The 24,611-nt window shown below is 50.4% G+C and overlaps 1 protein-coding gene across 1 annotated transcript; it reads left to right on the forward strand.

The window, feature by feature from the left end:
- Positions 1-16,456: 16,456 nt before the first annotated feature.
- LOC311200902 (olfactory receptor 14C36-like) lies at positions 16,457-17,383 on the forward strand (the record flags this gene model as incomplete). The annotated part of the gene is made up of 1 exon (XM_084275205.1): positions 16,457-17,383. The coding sequence occupies one exon, from the start codon at positions 16,457-16,459 to the stop codon at positions 17,381-17,383; it is 927 nt and encodes a 308-aa protein (XP_084131331.1).
- Positions 17,384-24,611: the final 7,228 nt, after the last annotated feature.

Below are 24,611 nucleotides of genomic sequence, written 5' to 3' on the forward strand. Positions count from 1 at the left end.
GATGGAGAGCGGCTCAGCAACCACATCAGCAGCTCCTTCAGGACCCTGGGTCTCGGACTTGCTCTGCTGTTACAGTGAGGGGGGATTTAATCCCCTCAGTTCCCACCTAGAGGTGCAGAGATGCAAGGTTCTGGGAGTTGAGAATGATGAGAATCCTGGCTTCCAGAGAAGACCGAGGCAAAGAACTCATTCAGAACCTCAGCCTTCTCCACATCAGTTGCAAGCATTTCTCCTTTCTCATTCACCAAAGGGGGTAACGCTCTCTTTGGCCTGTCTCTTCTGGCCAATGTACCTGTCAAATCCCTTCTTGTTGTTTTGAACATTCCTCATCAAGTTCAGTTCCATCTGCGCCTTGGCTTTCCTAATCCCAGCTCTGCAATTGCCAACAGCATCCCTGGATTCTTCCCAGAAAACACACCCTTGTTTCCAGAGCTTGTATTTGCCTTTCTTTTCCCTCAGTTTTGGTCCTTGCTTAGCCATGCTGGCCTCCTTCGCCTCCTGCCGACTTTCTTATTCAGTGGGACAGAGAGCCCTTGAGCTCTCAGAAAGGCATCCTTAAAGAGTCGCCAGCTGTCCTCAACATTTCTGTCTCTAAGGACCACCTCCCAGGAGATCTTGGCCAACTAGTCCTTAAACAGCCTCAAGTTCGTTCTTCTGAAGTTCAGGGTCCTGATCCTACTCTTTGCCAGGCCCACATTCCTCTCTCCTCAGCTGCCTGCTACGGCCAAGCAGCGTGTGAAGGGGGTCGGCTTTCAGAGGAGATTCTCTCCCAGAAAAGTTTTAACCAGAGATATAGAAAGTTTACTTATCAACACATAGACAATCTGACAGAACAGTTTATTAGACTTCTGAAAGATGGGAAGCTTTCCAACTCTCTGAAGCTCAAAGACAACACCAGAGAGCTGAGCACCATCTGAATGACCAAAGAGCAAGCAGAGGTGGGAAGCTGCGATCAAAGGGAAGTGCACACGTCCAGCCAGTCTGCTGAAAAGATGCCCTCAGGCATGGCCATGTTATCAGGAGAGGTGGAAACACCTGAATGACGAGGGAGATGAAAGAGACAGACTAATGGTAATGCAGGTACAGGGGAAGGTGAGTATTTCTTCTGCTGTCAACAGTGCACTTCCTGGAAGTCATGATGGGAAAGCATTGCCATTTCGGACGAGTAGTCACGTGATTCAGAAGATGAAAATGTGCTTGCAAAATTTTTATAAGTGTAAGCGAAATATTAAATGAAAGAATTTTTTTTTCACCTTTTCTTTGGGAGCCTTTGCTGGACATTTAGCAGTTTCAAAGGTGGTTAAGGGAGTTAAATCCATCTGGTGATGGATTTACAAAGGTGGTGTTACCCAGGGCTAAGTGCTAGGACCAATCCTCATTAATATCTTTATTAATGATCTCGATGATATGGTCAAGTGAACCCTCAGTAAATTGGCAGATGACACCAAATTGTGTGGGAGTGTTGATCTGCTGGAAGGCAGGAAGGCTCTGCAGAGCAACCTGGACAGGCTGAATCGATGGGCAGAAGGCAGATTTATGGGGTTGACAAGGCCAAGTGCCAGGTCCTTCACTTTGGTCACAATAACCCCTGGCAACCCTACAGGCCTGAGTTGCTGGAGAGCTGCCTGGAGGAAAAGGATTTGGGGGTGTTAGTGCAGAGCTGGCTGAACATGAGCCAGAAGTGTGCCCAGGTGGCCAAGTAGGCAAGCAATATCCTTGACTGTTTCAGGAATAGTGTGACTAGCAGGAGTAGGGAAGTGATAGTTCCATTATTCTCAGCTCTGGTAAGGCTGAACCTCAAGTACTGGGTGCAGTTTTGGGCGCCTCACTACAAGAAAGATGTGGCAATACTGGAGAGTGTCCAGAGAAGGGCATGTATTGGAAAAGGCTGCCCAGGGAAGTGGTACAGTCACCACGCCTGGACCTATTTAAAGGGCATGTAGACTTTGTGCTTGAGGACATGGGCTAAAGGTGGATAAGGTGGGGTTAGGCTGTGCTTGAACTTGATGATCTTAAAGGTCTATTCCATCCTAAGTGATTCTATAGTACCCTTCCAGGAAATCCTTGTTCTGTCTTGGTGGGAAAGTATTGTCATTTCAGACAGGTAGTCGAGAGATTCAGCTGATAAAAATGTGTTTGCAAATATTTTATAAAAGGCAGGAGAAAAATAAAGAAAATTTTGTGCACATTTCAAGGCAGACATCCAGCTCAACATTACACAGTGTCTGGATCACACAAGACCAGGAGATACTGCATTAGGAATGGGATGAACAGGGAACATGTTATTATGGCTTAGACAAAATAGAATGAACAAAAAAAATTCAAAACCAAACTGAACAAAAAACTACAGAACCTAGTAAATAAGGACTGCTCCTAATGTGAGCGAGATGGCCACCAACACACAGAATAAGATGGTCAGCTGGTTGCTGCTTATAAATATTGAGTCATCAGTTTCCACAGGGCATCCTTGAGCTCCTGGTTCCTCATGCTGTAGATGAGGGGGTTCACTGCTGGTGGAAACACTGAGTAAAGAAATGACACTAACAGGTCCAAAAACAGGGAGGAGATGGAGGGGGGCTTCAGGTAGGCAAACATGGCAGTACTGAGAAACAGGGAGACCACAGCCAGGTGAGGGAGGCAGGTGGAAAAGGCTTTGTGCCGTCCCTGCTGCGAGGGGATCCTCAGCACAGCCCTGAAGATCTGCACATAGGACACCACAATGAACACAAAACACCCAAAAGCTAAACAGGCAGTGACCACAATGAGTCCAGTTTCCCTGAGGTAGGCATCTGAGCAGGAGAGCTTGAGGATCTGGGGGATTTCACAGAAGAACTGGTCAAGGGCATTGCCATGGCACAGGGGGAGTGAAAATGTATTGGCTGTGTGCAGCACAGCACAGAGAAACCCACTGGCCCAGGCAGCTGCTGCCATGTAGACACAAGTTCTGCTGCCCAGGAGGGTCCCGTAGTGCAGGGGGTGGCAGATGGCAACGTAGCGGTCATAGGCCATGACAGTGAGGAGATAGTACTCTGTGGAGAACAAAAATAAAAGGAAAAAGAGTTGAGCCACACATCCTGTGTAGGAAATGGCCCTGGTGTCTGACAAGGAATTGGCCATGGATTTGGGAACAGTGGTGGAGATGCAGCTAAAGTCAAGAATAGAGAGGTTGAGGAGGAAGAAGTACATGGGGGTGTGGAGGTGGTGGTCACAGGCTATGGTGATGATGATGAGGCCATTTCCAAGAAAAGCAGCCAGGTAGACGGCCAGGAAGAGGCAGAAGTGCAGGAGCTGCAGCTCCGGTGTGTCTGCAAAGGCCAGGAGGAGGAACTGGCTGATGGAGCTGCTGCTGTTGGACATCTGCTGCCATCAAGTGTGGAGACCTGTCCAAGGAGGAAAAGGCACAGCGGGAATTTAGGGAACTCTCCTTTCAGGAAAAACACTTCCAATTCTTAGAGAATTTTTCTCAGATTGACTCTCTGTATTCAGGAAGATTTTTGCAGGTCCCTTTTTGGAGCTCTGCTTTGTGCTGGCTTGAGCGTGCCACTGCTGGGAGGAGGGCTGGCTGTGGCTCTCAAGAACTCAGTCCTGCCTGGCAGCAGTCAGTAAATAGAAGGATGGTGTGATCTCAGACTAAATCCCCTGTGGATAGGAATGAGCTTTTCAGCACTGTCACTCCAATTTCACCAAGGGCAGAGCAGAGCTTTGGAGCTTTGGTTTTCTCCTGACTGAGAGCTGAGGAATCCAGTCTCACAGGGCAGAGCTCCAAAGCCCTCCTGCGGTCTCATCCTACCCAAGGAGGATCTCAGCTCCCTGCTCCCAGCCAGGGACACACAGGGCTCAGTGCAGCTGCCCACACACAGGTGATGAGTGGCATTGCCACGGCCTCTGTGCCGAGATGTCTCCTGCATGGGGCTCCTCTCTGGGCCACAAGAGTCCCTGGGAGAGCGGTGCCATTGTGGGGGGCAGCTGCAGCCCAGCAGGAGCTGCCTGGAAAACCTCAGTCCTACAGATGGGGGTCCTGAAGTCAGGGTCAGCTCAGTGCCATCCCCACCAATAGACGTGCTTGAAGCCCCAGGTAATGGTGGGACAAAGGCAGCAAGGACAGGAGGGGATACAGCAGGAAATGCTGCAGCAAAAGCTTTAGGGTCAGGAACAGACAGACAGGCACTCAGGGGTTTCTCCTCACTACATCTTGGGCTGCCAAGGAGAAGACTCAGCCTGAAACCCTGTAAATCTGGGTGCAGAGTCTGTGCTGGGTGGCAGAAACCAGGGGGTGGGTATTGGAAAGTGTCAGGGAGGTCCCAAATCCCCACTGCCAGGGCATTTCTGGGAGCAGCTCCTCCCTCCCTGACAGTGTCTCTGCTGCCTGGAGCTGTCCCTGCAGATCCTTCTTTTTGCCCATCTCACCTCCCGCTCTGTGCTCACAGACCTCATCCAACCTGCCCTGTGCTCAGCTCTGCTCTGCAGACCCCTCCTGGCATCAGGGCACTACCCCAGGGAACCTCTGTGTGTGCAGGGCTCAGCCCAGGCTCCAACATCTTCATGAGAATCAAGTTTTCACTGCATGTTCTCAAGGGGAGAAATAAGTTCTCATCTACCACACTCAGCACAGCCCACAGGAGAGGAAAAGTCAAAGCAAAGACTCTGCCTTTGGAGAAATATTCTCTTTGGCATTTCTCAAGGATCAGCTCTGGCTGGGAGCAAAGCTGACCCAGGCAGCACTTTCTTACAGCAGAAGGACCTTACCTTGCCCTTCCCTGGGTCACTGCTTTAACCCAGAGGTGCTGTCTATATCCCTGTGGAAAGCCCAGCAGGCAGGCTGAGTGCTGACCCTGGCAGCAGCAGAGTCCCTGCCCCAGCACACAGACCCTGGGTCACAAGGACCCTGCTCACAACGACAGCCCTGGGCACCCCTCATCATGCCCAGGAGAAGACAGCTGTCCTGCCCTGTGCCTCTGATGGGGCAGACGGGCATCACTTCCAGGCAGCACTTTCTTGTCCTATAGAGAATCTGTCCTCCTGACAGACCCCACACACTGTCCCATGTCCCAGCTTTAGGAGATCCCTCCAGGAACAGAACCTGCATTGCTCTGCACCCACAGACATACCACAGACATACTCACAGGTAGAGTGCTGAGGATATTTCTCCTCCAGTGACCTCTCAGCATCTGTCAGCTCTCTCAACCTCTCAGGTCTCCCCTTGATGCCTACAGGCAGTGTCCCCAGCCCTGTGCACTTGGCAGAGGAGCTACTCTGTGGCAGAGCTGCCCCTCATCATTGCTGTAATGTTTCATCAGCTCCCACTGTCCCAGGAGTCCAGCCCAGCTACAGCAGAGGAGCAGGTGAAGGCGTCACGTACTCCTCGGCTCCTCTGAGCTATTCCTGAAGCTCCAGGGAACCAACTTGGAAAGACACTGAAGTCCTCCCTGCCATCTGCTCTCTAGGCTGGGGAGAAATCCTTCTGTCCAGCAGAGTCCTTTCTCCTGATCAAACACGAGCTGGGCAGAAGAATCACTTTTTCTTGTCTCCACATGAGACAGGACCCACAGAAGATGACGGGAAGGGGACTCTTTCCCCTTGGGGAGGGTAAAATGTATGACAAGTGACTAGATGTACCTCATCCTTGCTTTGCAGTCCTGGGGCTGAAAGGGGATGCAGCTTGGGCACATGGCTGCCCCAATCCAACCAAAGCTGGGATTCTTCTTGCCCCAGTTCCAGTGGGCACAAAAGAGGCACCTGCTTCCTGGGAGCTGCTGGTCCCAGCTCTCATGGGAATTAATGGAGGGTGGAGGCCAAGAAGGAGGTGTTCAAACACCAACACCCAGTGAAACCTGAGGTGCCAGAGGTGCTCCAAGAGATGTGCAGGGAGATCCAAGGTCAAGGAATCACAGAACATTAGGAGTTGGAAGGGACCTCAAAAGGTCATCTAGTCCAATCCCCCTGCCCGAACAGGATCACCTGGACTAAACCACACAGGAACACATCCAGGTGGGTGTGAATTCTCCAGAGGAGGAGACTCCACAACCTCTCTGGGCAGTCTGTCTCAGGGCTCTGGCACCCTCACAGTGAAAGAGTTTCTCCTGACATTCACATGGAACTTCTTCTGCTCCAGCTTTTACCCATTGACCTGAATAAGGCCACCCCTCAGCCTCCTCTTCTCCAAGCTAACGAGGCCCAGCTCCCTCAGCTCAGAGGAACTGGCCAGCATTGCCCCTCTGCAGCAAGAGGACCAGCTCAGAGGACATTGGGACAGGCTCCTGGAATGGCTGCATGTGAAACGTGGCCAGGCAGGATCCAAGGATTCCCACAGGGAGGCACATGTCAGGGGGTGGCCTGTCACTGGGAAGCTTGCCCCACCTGGCTCTGGGCCTGTGAACAATGCTGCCTGCGGTTAGAGCGGCACCCCATGGAAGAGACCCCCCTCCAGCTGAGAGAGAAAAAGACCCTTTGGGAGGCCTGGCAAATCGACTCTATTGGAGCCCTTGGGAAGGCAGAGGGGAAACAAGAGTATTAGTGGGAGTGGAAATCATTTCTGGCCTAGTCCAAGCCCAGGCATTTCCAGGAGCAGCAGGAGAACATCCAGGGCGGGCCCTGACCAATTGGTTTCGCTTTCTGCCAACCCCCAGTCTGCTCAGTCAGCCCAGGGCAGTCATTTCACTGCTGCCAAGGGGCAGGAGTGGGCCAAGGAAGGAGGAGGCAGGTGGGGATTTCACCCCCCGTGTTACCCCCAAGCTAATGGGATAGTGGGGAGAACTAATGGGCTTTTGAAAGGGTTTTTAAAAGCTCATCTGGGGAAATGTTTGTGCCCCCTTCTTCAGCCTGGGGTGGCAAATGGATTTATAACTTTAGGCCAGCAGGTGCCCAACGCTTTTAACCTGAGAAATTTTTGGGGATGTGGAAGCCATTCAGGATTTAAAGACTGGCCATGGACGTTGAAACAATATCCCCAGAATGGCTCCTGAGTGATAGAAGTGACATAACCATTGGTAATGATTCATTCTGTTGGAATGAGGAAGGAAAACCTTGGAAAACCCCAGTTCCAGAAAAGGGGGAATATTGTCTGAATTGGAATGACAACAATGGAGGTTTTGTGGGTCACAGTGTTTGTGACTGGACCTTCAGGTGTGGAAATCCTTGTGTCTTCCCTGGTTGTTAACCCATTAATTGTACAACTTATAATCACTCTTTTCCTGTCAGAGGTGACATGTTATGGTGCATGTTGAGCAACACCACTGGTGAGCAAAACTCATCTCTCAGTGGCTAAGTTGGGCATGGGTCAATGAAATTGGTCATAAGAAATGATTTGATAGCTTTGGGTCTAATAGGAATCTTACAGGAGTTGAGATATTGAGGGAATCCAACCCTTTGGCTTGTGGTAGAACCTGGTTGGCATAACCAACCAGGAAGTTACCATTCAGTGTAACTATAGCAATCAGGTAGGAGCATGGAGAGGCATCCTTTGGATTAATGGAATAAAATCAAATAATTGAATTAAGCATCCTTTGGGTTTAAAAACACCACATATTTTGAAACTCCCTGTAGTTCTGATTTAAGACTCAAAGTGAAATGACCATTTGGCTTTAAATGTCATTACTGGATTTGTGGCCACCATGCTTATTGAAAATGACCAAATAATTGGAGCAGAACACGTTATGTAGGTTATATACACCCCTTCTTTTTGTTGTTGTTGTGTCCAGACCAAAGTGGAAACAGTTTGGGAATTAAGGTCTATGACGACCTCAGTCGGTATCGAGGGTCCCTTGATGTTCCTATAGCAGGTCATTGCAAAGTGTCTGGGTCACACAGGACCAAGAGCTGCTGGATTAGGAAAGGATGGAAGTGAACCATGTTATTGCAGCCTAGACAAACTAGGAGGAAAGAAAGAACAACTTACAAAGCTACTAAATACACACAGGTCCTCACGTGAGTTACATGGCCAGCTCTGTGTAGAAGAGGATGAGCAGTTTATTGCTGCTTAGAAATACCCAGTCCTCAATTTCCACACGGCATCCTTGAGCTCCTGGTTCCTCATGCTGTAGATGAAAGGGGTTGACAGCTGGTGGAAACATTGGGTAAAGAAATGCCATTACCAGCTGCAGAAGGTAGGCAAACACAGCATTTTGAGGATAGTGCTGTGATGCAAGAAGTCACTGGGAGGGCGTGTGGATGAGCTGGTGGCTTTGTGTTTGTGGGAACAGCTGTTGAGGACGGAGAGACAGCAGTACAGGCAGGGCCATCGTGGGGTGGGAATGAGATTGGAAAGCGTGTTGCGTCCCTGCAGCCTAAAGGAAACATGCAGAGGTGTGAGGCAGTGTGGCATGGGCTGTGGTGCAGATGGCCAATGGGCCTGATAGGTCTTTGCCCCCTTGGCTATGGCTGATGTCCCTGCCACAGAGGCCTCAGGAAAGACACATTGTCCTCATGGCCATGGAGCATGGCTGACTCCTTGCACCCACCCCAGGGGAGGCCACCGTGTGTCCTTCCCCTGTCCTTCCCTTGGTGTCACACTCCCCACATCCCAAGGAAGAGCCTTGAGACACAGGTGAGGGTCAGGATCTCCCTGCCCAGGGGCTGGGGGTCAGCACTTGGCATTTCTGCTTCATCACACCAAGCCAGGGTGTCCTCAGCATCAGAGCTGCCTGTGCTTTGCCTGGGATTGTCCTCTTGGCCTCCAGTTGTCTGCTCTAACGAGCCCCTGGGGAGGCTTTGTCAGGAATGGCTCCCAGTGGGGCCTGTTGGTGCTTCAAGGTACTTTGGGCATTACTCCTGACTTGAACTTCTTGAGAAGTTTCTTCAGTGTCCTCTTGGCATCTGAGTTCTGTGGACTCACCAGAGACACCATGGGGCTCATTAACATCCAGAAAGCCCTTCCAAGCATGGCTCTTCATGTAATTTTCTTTCAAAAATTAAGACTTGTATAAGTAGTTGGAGAGGTTTGAATTGGGTGATGAAACAATCACAGTAATTTCACAACGGAGGATTTTTTCATAGAAAATAAAAAAGTGTCTGTCATTTTTCAGTCCATGGAAGATGCTTTAGCAGCATTCTACAAGGGATGTTTGTCCAGAGATCTCGTAGAGGGTTCTGGACAGGCAGGAAAATCAGTCCCTTGAGATCCAACCCTGCCTGGAGAACCTTGCTCATCCCCAAGACCAGCAGTTCCCTCACTGGCCTCCTGGGACTCCCAACACTTCTCCTCACATCATCTATGTTCACAGGCACAGACAGATTTCTCTGACAACAAACAGCAGTTCAACATGATCCAGTGTAATACCCATGAAATCTCTCTCCTCAGCTGCTGCTACGGCCAAGCAGCGTGTGAAGGGGGTCAGCTTCCAGAGGAGATTCTCTCCCAGAACAGTTTCAATCAGATACATAGAAAGGTCACTTATCAACACCCTGAACCTCTGACAGAACAGTTCATTTGACTTCTGGAAGATGAGATGTTTTCCAACTCTCTGAAGCTCAAAGTTTATCAGCATCTGAATGACCAAAGAGCGAGTGGAGGTGGAAACCTTTGAGCAAAGTGAAGTGCACACATCAGGGTAGTCTGGAGAAGGTGTCCTTGGGCATGGCCGTATCACCAGGAGAGGTGGAAACACCTCAGTGATGAGGGAGATGAAGAGACAGACTGGGGGTAATGCAGGTTCAGGGGAAGGTGAGTATGACACTTCCTGGAAATTCCCAAGTTGTGAAGTGATTCAAGGAGTCAAGTGATTCAGCTGATGAAGATGCTTGTAAAGTGTTTATAAAAATGAATTAAAAAAAGAAAAGGAAAACTTTTGGCTGTTTGCAGACAGACATGATGCAAAGAGAGCACAGCTCATCATTCCTCAGTGTCAGGGTCACACAAGGCCTGGAGATACTGCATGAGGAATGGGATGACTGTGGCCCATGTTATTACAGCTTAGACAAACCAGAAGGAACAAGGCCCACGCCTTTTGAAATACCAACAGGGGTGGTGACTGCACCCCTTCCCTGGGCAGCCTGTTCCAATACTTGACTACCCTTTCAGGAAAGAAATTCTTCCTGATGTGAGAAATAAATCTCCCCTGGAGCAATTTGAAACCCTTTCCTCTCATCTCAGCTCTGTTCACCACAACCCTTTGGGCCCGGCCTTCAGCCAGTTTCTAACCCAGCACAGAGTATACCCATTGAACCCATGAGTGGTGAGTTTCTCCAGCAGGATGTCTTGGGAGACAGTGGTGAAGGGTTTACTGAAGTCCAGGTAGATCACATCCACAGCCTTCCCCTCCTCCACTAAGCAGGTCACCTTGTCATAGAAGGAGATCAGCTTCTTCAAGCACATTCTAAACCCATGCTGACTGGGTCTGATCACCTGAGTGTGCTGCATGTGCTGCATGGTGGTACTCAGGATGATTAGTTCCATCCCCTTCCCCAGCACTGAGGTCAGGCTGACAGGCCTGTAGTTCCCTGGGTCCTCCTTCAGTCCCTCCTTGTAGATGGGTGTCACATGTGCCACTTTCCAGTCAGGCAGAACCACCCTGGTCAGCCAGGACTGCTGGTAAATAAGGGAAAGTGGCTTGGGGAGCACTTCTGCCAGCTCCCTCAGTGCCCTCGGGTGTGTCCCATCCAGAGACATTCACCTTTGCAGACCTAAGCAGGGCCTCAGTCTACTTCCTGTCCCCATCTTTCCACTCCAGGGTCTGGGAATGGAGAGACAACTGTTCTTACCACTAAAGACTGAGGTAAAAAAGGCATTCAGTACATCAGCCTTTTCTTCATCATCCATCACAGTTGTTCCTCCCGGATCCAATAAAGGTGGGAGATTGTCTCTGTCTCATATAATATTAATGTATTCTATAAATACATTAATAACCAAAGGAGGGCCAGGGAGAATCTCCCACCTTCATTGTGGGTTGCAAACAAAACATGCAAGGGAAGGAAAAGCTTCCTGGCCAGAAAACTCTCCAGGTAGCCCACTAGCAGCCCCACTAACCTTGTGGGTCAGGGCTTTCCTAGCCAAGGGAATGGAGATAAGAGTTCCTGACGTCATTTTGTGGCTCTACTAGTGTCCTCCTGTGAAAATTCTAATCATACATCAATAGTTCCTAAATAAATCTGTGAAGGCTGAATGATGTTCCTGGGCTAAAACCTCCCCAGGCAGCCCACACGCAGCCCTGGGAACTTTGGGGAGAAGGCAATTCCTAGCCAAGGGAATGGTTCTATAACACCAGACATCATTCTCTGGCTCTACCAGTGTCCACGCTCAAAAATGCTAAGCATCCAGTAATAGCTCCCAAACAGAAGGTTTGAGAGCTGAAATAACTGGGGAGCCCTAAACTTCCTCTGGCAGGGGGAGCAGCCCCAGTAACTTCGGGGTTCAGAGCTTCTGTAGCTGAGGGAATGGTCTGCAGAGTGCCTGGTGTCATTTTTGGGTTCTAACCGTGTCCCACTTCAAAAGTGCCAAACGTCAAGAAAGAGCCCCCAAACAAAAGGTGTGAGGAATGAAAGATGCTTCTGGCCTGAAACCTCCCCAGGTAGTAGAATAACAGTGCAACAAACCTTGAGGCTCAGAGCATTCCTAGCCAAGGCAACTGTCCTAAGAGTGCCTGACATCAGCTTTCAATCTACCAGCAACAACCTCTAAAACTGCTAAACCTCCAGCAACAGGTCTCAAACAAAAGAAATGAGGGCTTGAAGATATTCCTGGCTTGAAACCTCCACAGGTATCCCACTAGCAGCCCCTGTATACCATTGGGCTCAGGGCATTTCTTCCAAGGAACTGGTCCAAACTCTATCAGAGATAATATTCCCGATCTAAAAGCATCCAAATTTGAAACTGGTAAATGTCCAGTAATAACTCTAAACCAAATGTGTGAGGGCTGAAAACATTCCTGGCTTGAAACCTACCCAGATGGGACACTAGCAGCCCTGTTAACATTTCAGCTCAGGGCTTTCATGCTCAAGGGTATCATCCTAACAGTGCCTGCAGTCATTTTCAGGCTCTACCTGCGTCCATCTTCGAAACCTCTAATCATCCAGCAACAGCTCCCAAACAACAGTGCAAGAGCTTAAAGATGTTACTGCCCTGAAACCTGCTCCAGGTGTCGACTAGCAGCCCCAGCAACTGTTAGGATCAGGGCATTCCAAGCAGGGAGAATGGTCCTAACAGTGCCTGATGTTGTTTTCAGGCTCCACCAGCATCCGGATTTGAAACTTCTAAATGTCCAGCAATAGTTCCTAAAGAAAAGGGGTGAGGGCTGAAAGAGGTTCCTGGCTTGAAATCTCCCTTGTTAGACCTCTAGCAGCCCCAGTAATCTTGGGGCTCAGCTTTCTCCTTACTAAGGTAATGTCCTAACAGTGCCTGACATCATTTTCAGGCTCTCCCAGCGTCCAACTTTGAAACTTCTCAACGTCCAGCAAGAGCTGCCAAACAAAAAGGGTTGATGGCCAAAGATGATCCTGACCTGAAATCTCCCTAGATAACCCACTGGCAGCATGTTACTACTCAGCTTCTAATCATCTCAGCCCATTCCTAGCCAAGGGAACAACCCTACTGGTGCCTGACATCATCGCATGGCTCTGCAGTCCTCCACCTTTGAAACTGCTGAACTGTATGAATAGTTCCAAAACAAAAGGTGCAAGGGTTGAAAGAAATTCCTGGCCTGCAACCTCCCCATGTAGAACACAAACAGGCCCACTGACCTTGGGGCTCAGGGCTTTCATAGCCAAGGGAGAGGCCTTAAATGTGCCTGATGTAATTTTCAGGCTCTACCAGTTTCCACCTCAAAACTGTTAAATGTAGAGCAACAGGTGTCAAGCTCAATGTGCGTGGGCTGAAAAAGGTTTGTGGCATTAAACCTCCCCAGGTTGCGTCCTACAAGAACCACTAACCTTGTGGCTCAAGGCTTTCCTATCCAATGGGATGGTCCTAACACTGCCTGATATCATTTTCCGGCTCTTAACAGCATCAAAAATGCTAAATACTCAGCATTCAAAAATGCTAAATACCGAGCAACAGCAACAAAAGCGTTGAGGGATGAAGGATCTTACTGGCCTGAAACCTCCCCAGGTTGCACACTCTGAGAACCAGTAACCTTGGGGCTCAGGGCTTTCCTAGCCAAGGGAACAGTTGTAACAGTGCCTGACGTCATTTTCCAGCTCTACCAGCACCCACTGTCAAAACTGATAAACGCCCAGCAACAGCTCCCAAACTAAAGGTGTGAAGGCTGAAAAGCATTCCTGACCTCATACCTCCCATAGTAGCACACTTCCAGGCCCAATATCTATGGGGCTCAGAGCACTCTTTTTAAGGGAACAGTCTTTACAGTGCCTGACATCACTTTCTGACTCTACCTGTGTTCTACTTCAACCCTGCTAATCGTCCAACAATAGCACCCAAAAAAAAGGTGTGAGAACTAAAAGATGTTCCTGGCCTGAAACCTCCCCAGGTACTGCAGTACCAGCACCAGTAACCTTGAAGCTCAGGTTTTTCCATTCCAAGGGAACAGTCCTAACAATGTCTGACATCATCTACAGGTTATACAAGTGTCCAACTTGGAAACTGGTAAACACGCAACAATAGCTCCCAAAGAAAAGGGGTGACAGCCTAAAGAGGTTCCTGGATGAAACCTCCCTGGGTAACCCACTAGCAGCACCTTAAGACTCAGAACATTCCTAGCCAATGGAACAACCCAAATAGTGCCTGATGTCATTGCATGACTCTACAGTCCTCCACCTTGAAACTGCTAACCTGCACTACTAGTTCCAAAACAAAATGTGCAAGGGAGGAAAGAAGTTCCTGGCCTGAAACCTCCCCATGTAGACTGAAAAAAGGATCATGAATTTTGGGGCTAAGAGCTTCCAAGGGAGGCTGTACAAGCATCGAAATTCAACTATGCTAAACATCCAGCAATAGCTCCCAAACAAAAGGGGCGATGGTCAAAAGATATTCCTGGCCTTAAACCTCCTCAGGTATCCCACAAAACACCCCAAAACTAAGCAGGTACTGAATACAAGAAGACCAATCCCCCTGGGGTAGGCATCTGAGCAGGTGAGGCTGAGGATCTGGGGGATTTCACAGAAGAACTGGTCCACAGCATTGCCCTTGAAGAGGGGGAGGGAAAATGTCTTGGTTGTGAGCAGCACAGCATGGAGAAACCCACTGCAGCTCCCCTGTGTCTGCCAAGGGCAGGAGGAGGAAGTGGGGAATGAAGCTGCCTGGGACATTTTCTGCCTCTTTGCAAGGAGAACAAGGCAGTGAGAACTTGGGGCACTCTTCTCTCAGCAAAACGTTCTCATTGCCAGCCCAAGGACTGCTTCTCCCTGTTCTATTAGACATTGGAAAGGTCCTTTTGGGAGGTGCATTTCCTGCTGGCTGAGGGTACCATTGGCTGTCAGGGGCTCTGATGGGAGCTCTCCAGGGGTCAGTTTGTCCTTGCAGCAGCAGGTCTATCTTTTTTGATCTCTAGGATCTCGTCTGGATTGTGGTTTCCACTTCCCCCAACTGCAGAGCAGAGCTTTGTAGATTTGTTTTTCCTGATTTTGTTCTTGGGAAACCCTGAGAAATGCCCAACTGCTCACCTAAACCCCTTCCTTTCACAGGGGGAACGAGTCCCTGTCCTGTCCGCGACCGGGGTGTCCTGTCTCATGTGGAGACAAGGATTTCTCCCCAGCTGAGGGAGGAAACATCAGAGATGAGGTCACAGAAGGATCCCCATGAGGCCTGAGGTCCCAGGAGGAACCCTAGAAGAACTGGTCTTCTCCTGCTGAGCTGGACCAGGCTCCTGGGATGGAGGGAGCTCATGGCAACCCGGCAGTGCTGCAGAGAGACAGCTCTGCCCAGGAGCAGCTCCTCTGCCAAGCACACAGGGCTGGGGACACTGCCTGTAGGCACCGAGGGGAGACCTGTGAGGCTGAGAGAGCTGATGGATGCTGAGAGCTCACTGGAGGAGAAATCTCCACAGCACTCTGCCTGGTATGTCTGTGGGTGCAGGGCAATGCAGGTTCTGTTCCTGGAGGGATCTCCTAAAGCTGGGAAATGGGGCAGTGTGGGGGGTCTGTCAGGAGGACAGGTTCTCTCTAGGACCAGAAAGTGCTGCCTGGAAGGGATGCCCTTCTGCCCCATCAGAGGGACAGGGCAGGACAGCTGTCTTCTCCTGGGCATGGCTGCAGAGGTGTGAAGCAGCGTGTGCACACAGGGGTGCCCAGGGCTGTCCTTGTGAACAGGATCCCTGCGCACCAGGGTCTGTGTGCTGGGGCAGGGACTCTGCCGCTGCCAGGGTCAGCACTCAGCCTGGCTTGTGGGCTTTACACAGGGATATAGAAGGACCTGGGGGATGAAGGAGTGACCATGGGAAGAGCAGCGTAAGGTCCTTCTCCAGTAAGACAGTGCTGCCTGGGTTAGCTTTGCTCCCAGCTCCAGCTGATCCCTGAGAAATTTCAAAGGGAATTTGAAGAAAAACATCAAGGAAACATTTTTGTGTAGGCAGAGTCTTTGCTTTGACTTTTTCTCTCCTGTGGGCTGTGCTGACTGTGGTGTATCAGAACTAATTTCTCCCCTCAAGAATGTCCACATCAGAGCATCTCCTGAGCCCTGCACACACAGAGCTTCCCAGGGCAGTGCCCTGATGCCAGGAGGGGTCTGCAGAGCAGAGCTGAACACAGAGCATGTTGGATGAGGTCTGTGAGCACAGAGCAGGAGGTGGCATGGGCAGGGACAGCTCCAGGCAGCAGAGACGTTGTCAGGGAGGGACAAGGAGCTGCTCCCAGCAATGCCATGGTAGTGGGGACATCCCCATGACATCCCCTGCAGTACAGACACTTTGCCACAGCAACACCCTGGTTTCTGCCACCCAGCACAGACTAGCATCAGGAGTCTTCTTGACAGCCCATCCCCCACTGAGGAGAAACACCTGAGTGCCTGTCTGTCCCTGTGCATCCAGCCTCTGCTGGAGCATTTCTTGCTCTTTCCCCTCCTGTCCTTGCTGCCTTTGCTTCACCATTACCTGAGGCTCTGGGCACATCAATTGGTGGGGCACCGAGCTCACCCTCACATCATGACCCCCATCTGTAGGACTGAGGACTTCCGGGGGCTCCTGCTGGGCTGCAGGCTGCCTCCTAAAATAGCACCACTCTCCTAGGGAGCCTTGTGCCCCAGAGAGGAGCCCCATGGAGAAGGCCATGGTAATGCTGCTCATCACCATGCGTTTGTGAAGGTTCAATTAGCCCATCACACCATACTTATATTTACTTTCTGCTGCAAGGCAGGACTGAGTTATCAAGAGCCACAGCTACTCCCAGCAGTGGAACTCTCAAGGCAGAACAAAAGAGTCCTCCCAAAAAGAGACCTGCCAAAAGTCCTCCTTCATACAGACAATCAGTCTGGGGGCATTCCCTAAGTGTTAGGAGAGGTTTTCCTCAAAGAAGTGTTCCCTAACTAATCACTGTCTTTCCTTCTCTGACAAGTCTCCACACTTGATGGCAGCAGCAGATGTCCAACAGCAGCTCCATCAGCCACTTCCTCCTCCTGCCCTTTGCAGACACACGGGAGCTGCAGCTCCTGCACTTCTGGCTCTTCCTGGGCATCTACCTGGCTGCTCTCCTGGGCAATGGCCTCATCATCATCACCATAGCCTGTGACCACCACCTCCACACCCCCATGTACTTCTTCCTCCTCAACCTCTCTGTTGCTGACCTTGGCTTCATCTCCACCACTGTTCCCAAATCCATGGCCAATTCTCTGTCAGACACCAGGGCCATTTCCTACACAGGATGTGTGGCTCAACTCTTCTTCTTTTTATTTTTGATCTCCACAGAGTACTTTCTCCTCACTGTCATGGCCTATGACCGCTACGTTGCCATCTGCCACCCCCTGCACTACGGGACCCTCCTGGGCAGCAGAGCTTGTGTCCACATGGCAGCAGCTGCCTGGGGCAGTGGGTTTCTCTATTCTCTGCTGCACACAACCAGTACATTTTCACTGCCCCTCTGCAAGGGTAATGCCCTTTACCAGTTCTTCTGTGAAATCCTCCAGATCCTCAAGCTCTCTTGCTCAGATGCCTACCTCAGGGAAATTGGACTCATTGTGGTCAGTGTTTGTATTTTGGGTGTTTTGTGTTCATTGTTCATTGTGGTGTCGTATGTGCAGATCTTCAGGGCTGTGCTGAGGATCCCCTTAGGACAGGGACGGCACAAAGCCTTTTCCACCTGCCTCCCTCACCTGGCCGTGGTCTCCTTGTTCCTCAGCACTGCTACGTTTGCCTACATGAAGCCCCCGTCCATTTCCTCCCATTTTTTGGACCTGGTAGTGGCATTTCTTTACTCGGTGGTTCCACCAGCAGTGAACCCCCTCATCTACAGCATGAGGAACCAGGAGCTCAAGGATGCCCTGTGGAAACTGAGGACTGGATGTTTCTAAGCAGCAATAAACTCCTCGTCTTCTGCCTATCACTGGCCATGTAACACACGTTAGGACCATTCTGATTTAGTAGGGATTTTAGTTGTTGGTTTCTTTTTCATTAGGTTCTGTCTAAGCTATAATAAGATGGTCCTCATTCATCCCATTCCAAATTGACTATCTCCTGGTCTGGTGAGACCCAGACACTGTGTAATGATGAGCTGTGCTCTATCAACTGAGCCATGACAGAAAATACCCATGAAGGAAAAATATCCTCCATTGTAATATTCCTTTGAAATGTTCATCATTAAATACCTAACTGAAATCCAGTTATTTGTAGAAGTCTGGATTTTTTTTAATGAAATGGACTTGAACCGATATGCTTTTTAAGGCTTTCTGTATTTTCATGAGCCTCATGGTATATTTGCTTCTGTGTCCACAGACCTCAGATGCTAAGAAGACACTGAAGAAAGCTCTCAAAATGCCAGTCAGACTTAATGCCCAAAGTACCTTGAAGCATTCATGGGCCCTACTGGGAGCCATTACGGACAAAGCCGCCCCATGAACATCTTACACCTTTCAAGTGGAGGCCATGAGGACAAACCCAGGCAAAGAGCAGGCAGCTCTGATGCTGAAGACACCCTGGCTTGGTCTGATGAAGCAGAAATGCCAAGTGCTGAGCCACAGCCCCTTGGCAGGGACATCCTGACCCTCACCTGTGTCTCAAGACTCTTGCATTGGATGTGGGGAGTGTGATGCCAAGGGAAGGACAGGGGTATGACACATGGATACCTCCCTAGGTTGAGTTCAAGGAGGCAATAATGCTCCATGGCGGTGAGGACAATGTGTCTTGTCTGAGGCCTCTGTTGGAGGGAAATCAGCCACAGCCAAGGGGGAAAAGTCTGCATTTCTATCAGGCCCTTTCAGCCTGGCCAGCACCCTTGGCCATCTGCACCACAGCCCATCTCACACTGCCCGGCACCTGTGCCAGTTTCCCTGCAGGCTGCAGGCACCCAACCCCTTTCCCCACCTTCTTCTCACCTCACCATGAGTCTCTCTCTCCTCGCCAGCTGTTCCCAGAAAAACAAAGCCACCAGCTCATCCACACTTCCTCCAAGTAACTCCAAGCACCACAGCACTACCCTCAGAATGGCATTTCTCCATGCTCATAACCCATCTGCACCTCTATTTTTAATTGCCATTCAATTGAAAAGGAAATTTCAATCTCTCTGGAGCTACCCCTATACTCTCCTCAGACTCCCCTTCCCCAGGCTAAAGAAGCCCAGATCTCTCAGCCTCTCCACACAAGACTCCTAACCCTATCTTAGCAGAATTTCTTTCAACCTCGTGACTGTTCCTCCACACTCGTCCTGAGCTGGGGACCTCCCACTGCTGGACTCTCTGCTGGTGTCCACACCAGTGCTGAGTCAAACTGACAGTGAGTGCCTTTGTCTGGGTGGCCGTACTGCTCCCAGTTCTGCCCAATGTGCTCATGGCCAGGTTCCTGTGTAGCAGCCCTGGCTGCTGTGGCATCCCTCAGAACGCCCAAAGCCTCCTCCTTGACACTGCTGCTCCACCAGTCATGTCTGAATTCCCTTGATGAGGTTTAACCCTGCTCACTGATGATGTCATCATGCATGGGAGATTCTTTTGGGCAGTTGGCACCAGCTGCCCTGGCAGTCCTCCCTCACAACAACCAGTGCTCCCTGAGTTTACTTTCTAGTGCAGCAGCACGTGAATCAGGAAGGGCCTTGATGCTGGGCAAGCACTGGGCAGCAATGAATAAATTATCATGTGTCACCAATGCTGGATTGGTCACACAACAGGACGATGTGTTGGTTCTACCCCCGTTGTGGTTATCCCCTGATGCAGAACATCACAAGATCAGAAGGGGCAGATCAGCTCTGGTTGGAAAAGTTCTTGAGGTTTCTCTTTGTAAAACTACGGAGGGTTTTGCCAGGGTCTGGTGGAAGTGAAGCTCCGATGTGTCAGTGGTTAATGTGTGTGTGTAGAAGCCTCAGCTGACTTGTGGTGCCTCAGCAAGAGGCATTAAAGGACATGATAGAAAATAAATAAAAAGAGGAGAGAGTGCTGTAAATGCTTGTGGTGATTCAGCCCCAAACAGTGGCTGAGCACCACACACCACTGGCTCACTCCCAGAGGAGAAAGAGACAGAGCCTCTGTCGGTTGGGATAAGGAGAGATCACTGAAAAAAGCACCATGAAACTAGAACAATAAACAGCCCATGACACTCATACCTGGTGAGACCACAGACTACCTTACCCACCTGAGGATTACAGAGTGCTGCAGGACAGGAGGACCAACCCAACACCCCAGCTGCACTCAGACTGCCCAGGAGGCACCCAGGAGTGGTGCCCAAACCAGCTCCTTTATGGAGAAGTGATGTCAGGTGGTGTGGAAAACAGCCAGGGCTAACTCAACCTCCCCAAGCAGCCAGCACAGATGAGATAACTGTGGCCTGACCAGAACCAGGACAATATCCATACCTTTTTGCACACCATCTAAATCATGCCCAGAAGGGTTTGCCTCTGCACTCCCAGTCGCTTTGTTTCCATTGCTGAAACCACCCCACAGGGCATTGGCCACCATCCAGGAGTGAGTATAGGGGTAGAATTTTGGCCACTTTTCTCATCTGGCAATGTTTAAAGCCAGCTGGATGGCTTTTACCTCTGCAAACTTGCCCTCTAATCTTGTTCATCATACTGTCCTTCCCAAAAAAGGCTGAGCAGTCCCTTCAAGAGGATCACAGGCACAATGACAGTCTGGTGAGCTGCCTACTGGAAACTGGTGCAGCGTTCTTCCTGGAGAAATCTCTTTTTGTAACTCTTTTTCATTGCAGCTTGTCAGGATTGGAGGTGGGTTTCCCATCTCACCTCCTCATGTCTTCACCATGGTCATGCAGAGAGAACCACAGGATGCCTCTTGGTGTGTACTTTTTTCTGGAACAGGGGAAGGCCTGCTTCAGAGAGCTGCCCAGGTGGGCAGTAGGACATATCCTCTTTGAGTTGTCAGACCTCTCAAGACAACTTATCCACAGCTGAGACAAGGGAGGAACAAAGACTTTCTTCAAGTAGATGGAGTTGGCCAGACACCTCAGCTGCTGTCGGTGCTTCTTCCTTTCCCCAATCTATTACTGCCAGGCAGTTGGCATATGATGCTGGTGCACTCCACACAGACTTACACCACATGGCTGAGGAACATTGGATTTCATCACGATTGGTGGGTAGCTGCAGATCATCAGGATCATAGGAATTCATCTCTCACATGGCTGATCCCCTCAAACACTGCACACTCTGCTCTGTGGTCATCCACTTGCCTGGCCAACACATGACATCTTCACTGAACTGGTACCTTTCCCCCACACTTGACAGAAGTGGCCTCCAGAGGCTGAGGGCTTGAAACTTCTTTCCAATCACCTTGTCAATAACTCCTTTTCTGAACAGGGATCCCAGCTGCTTGGCCTCCCTGCCTTCTAATTCCAGGCTGTGTGCCCCATTGTCCCAGCATCGCAGTAGCCAGGGGATGATGTGCTCCCCTGGAAGGCAGCTGAAATCTTTTCTCATTTCTCCCAGGTCACTCATGTACAAGGGTCAGGTTATAATGCTCACTCCCAGAGGGGAAACAGACAGACCCTCTGTGGGCTGGGAGGAGGACAGTTTACTGACAAAATCACTGTGAAAAAATGATAACAGCAAATCACAAACTACACTCACATCCAGTGAAAACAGAGAGTACTTTACTGACCAAAGGATCACAACGTACTGCACAATGCAAGGACCAACCCAATGCCCCAGCCACACTCAGACTGCCCTTAAGGAAACCATGAGTGCCTCTCCCCAACCAGCCCCTTTTATGGGGGGTGATGTCAGGTGGTGTGGAAAACAGCCTGGACACACTCAGCTCACCTGTGCTAACTCAGGTCACCTCTGCTAACTTAGCTCACCTCTGCTGGCTACTTGGGGAGGTGAACTCTTGCCTGCCCTGAAACAGGACAGCTGTGCATTTAATCTCCCCTGTCTGTCACATATTTTTACCTGTCCAAAGTCAATTGACCACGTCTGAAATCATTGTTCCCACAGTGGATCTACACACCAGTGCTTCTGGTTGCTCTCTAGATTTCCCTTCCCTTTGGACCATTCAGACACCACTCAGCCATCCAGCTGCTGCTCTGAGTTTCAGGGAGTTAAACCCTTGCCTTTCTGGCAGTTGTCTGACTCATTCTGTCTTTAGCCAGCTCTTGAGTTGTGGAGATTTCACAGTCTCCTTCCTCACTAGAACATCTCTCACAGGGTTAAGCTTTGTGGCAGGTGAACCTCACTGGTGGCAGATTGCACTTGGCATAGAGTGAGGAGTGTTTGATTTAATGGTGAATCTTGTCAGGTTTCTTGTGTTGTTGGGAAAATAACTCCCTCTGTGCTGCCTGTGTGCAGCCAGTTCTCTAAGGAAAGCAGGGGAGCTGGTACAGAGGGGCTGTAATGCCCCACTGTGGAGTGCAGAGAGAGACCTGATGTAAGGACAAGGGATGCAAGTCCCAGTTGGCTGGTGAGAGTCATGGTGGGCTTGTGGAGATGTGCAGCAAGGGTGTCCCCACTGCCTCAAGGGACCATTTTTCAGACCAGTCCAGACCTCTTTAGGAGACACCCTGGATCAATCTCAGCCAGAGGTTGTCACCTCTCCTCTACAGTGAAAATAATAACCTACACCCTTAAAAAGAAATCAATTTTACTCTGAGCTCCCTTTGAAACAGCTCCAATGGTCTGTCTATCTCTTGAAGACTTGAAGATCTTTACATGAAGAGACATAGCTCGTTAGGGCTTGCTTGTTAGTTTAATGAGCCCTGGGGTGCATTTGGTGCTGAGTCCTTTGAAGTGCCCTCTCTGCAGGAAGTCTATGCCCAGTATGCATGGAGCTGCAGATCATCAGGATCACACTAAATCACCTCTCACATGGCTTATCCCCTCAGATAATGGATATCTCTCTCCATGGTCATCCACTGGTCTGGCCAATACACAACATCTTCAATGAACTGGTACCTTGCCCTTACACTTGATAGAAGTCACCTCCAGAGGCTGAGGGCTTGAGCCTTCCTTCCAATTGCCTTGTTACTGCCTCCTCTCTGGACAGGGATCCCAGCTGCTTGGCCTCCCTGCCTTCTCCCTGCTGCGTGCCCCATTGTCCCAGCATGGCAGTAGCCAGGTGATGATGTGCTCCCCTGGCAGGCGGCTGAAGTCTTTTCTCATGTCTCTCAGCTCAAGGACAAGGATCGGGTTATAACCTCTGGTATTGCCTCTTCAGGGCCTTGCAATGGTCCCAGTTCATCATCATCTTTCACATGAGGACTGATTTCTCCATGTATTTCTTCTTCTGGATAGAGGTGACTGACAGGCGTACTGGTTGGCTGTCTGGATCAGCTCTGGGGTTGGCCTCTGAGGTTTGAGTACCCATGGTGCTTGTTGGGGAGACTGCAGGAGCTGCACTTTCTGAGGTCCAGGTAGCTCCAGTGCCTGTTGTAAGGGTTCTTTCTGGCTCAGCTGTGGTGTTGGTGTCTGAGGCCTGGGCAGCCACAGTGCCTCTGGATCTGTTTTCCTTGTCTAGGTATTTTTTCATGCCCTCCCACACCCCATGCCACCCCTGACCCTTCAGCCCAGGGAAGACCTCTTGGCAATATTCTTGGAACAGTTGTTGGTAACACATAGGTCCAGACAGACATTCAGGAGAGAGAGCATGACGAGTATGCTGGTCTGAACATCCCAGGGATAGTCAACATTCTCAACAGATGCTGTAAAAAGCCTAAAGGGAAAAGGGGAGGATAATGCACCCCTCATCTCATCCTCTAGGTTATCAAAACCTTCAGGCCCCACCATGTGATTTAAAAAGGGCTGTGGTGGTTCAGCTCCAACCAGTGACTGAGCAGCACATTCCGCTCACTCACTCCCACAGGAGAAACAGACAGAGCCTCCGTGAGCTGGCCTAAGGACAGTTTACTGACCAAATCACGATGAAAGGAGAACAGCCCACAATAAATTTCACTTATACCCAGTTATGACCCAATAACTGCATAACATGATGACCAGCCCAATGACTTGGCTGCACTTGCACTGCCCTGGAGGCACCAGGAGTGCCCCTCCCCAACAAGCCCCATTTTATGGGGGAGCGATGTCAAGTGGTGTGTAAAACAGCCTGGGCTAACTCAGCTCTCCTGCGCTGCCTGCCTGGGGAGGTTAACTCTGCCCTGGCAAGATCCAGGACAGATGGGATGGGATTGGGATGGGGATGGGATTGGGATGATGTAGTCAAGGCACCCATCGATCAGGTGGCATGTCAGTTTGCCAGGGTTGTTTGCCTGTGCAGCTGTAAAGTCACAGGCTGTAGGAGGTGATAACTGCCCTATGACCTGGCCAAATCCTTCCACAAACTCTGCCAGCGAGGGACTGGCTGCTGAGGGAGGAGGAAATGTTGGAGAGACTATAACAATGATCATTAAACTGTTGCCCAGAGGAGCAGCCAGGTAGAATCCCAGGAAGAGCCCGAAGTGCAGGACCTGCAGCTCCCAGGAGCTGTAAAGGCCAGGAGGAGGAACTGGCTGATGGAGCTGCTGTTGGACAGGTGGTGCCTCTGGACATGGATGGTCCTAACTGTGACCATATGGTGTCTTTTCATTTGGTCAAAGGAATTCCCCACCAGGCTCAAAACTGCTGCTCCCAGGCACTGCTCTCTTTCAGCATCACTCTATTGGACCTTGAACCTACTCACGTCTCTTGGACCACCTCTGGCCCTTCGGGTGGCAACAGGGGTTGGTGTCTGAGCAACTCTCTCCTGGCCTCCACCCTCATTAATTCACATGGGCACTGGGACCAGCAGCTCTCAGGCAGCCATGCTCATTAACCTCTGAGGGGACAGAGAATCCTCGCTTCCCTGTCAGGTCTCATGCAGAGGCAAGGAAAGGTGATTGTCCTGCCCAGCTCCGGTTTGACCAGGAGAAAGGACTCTGCTGGACACAAGGGTTGCTCCCCAGCTGACAGAGGAAACATCAGTGAGAACTTCAATGTCTTTCCAAGTAGGTTCCCTGGTTGTTAAGGGTGGAGCCCAGAGGGAACCGAGGGTATGATGTCTTCACCTGCTGATCTGCTGCGAGCTGGGCTGGGCTCCTGGGATGGACAGTAGGAGCTGAAGAAATATTGCAGCGCTGCAGAGAGACAGCTCTGCCCAGAAGCAGCTTTTCTCCCAA

The sequence above is a fragment of the Gallinula chloropus genome (genome assembly GCF_964237585.1).
Source record: "Gallinula chloropus genome assembly, chromosome: 25".
NCBI lineage: Eukaryota > Metazoa > Chordata > Aves > Gruiformes > Rallidae > Gallinula > Gallinula chloropus.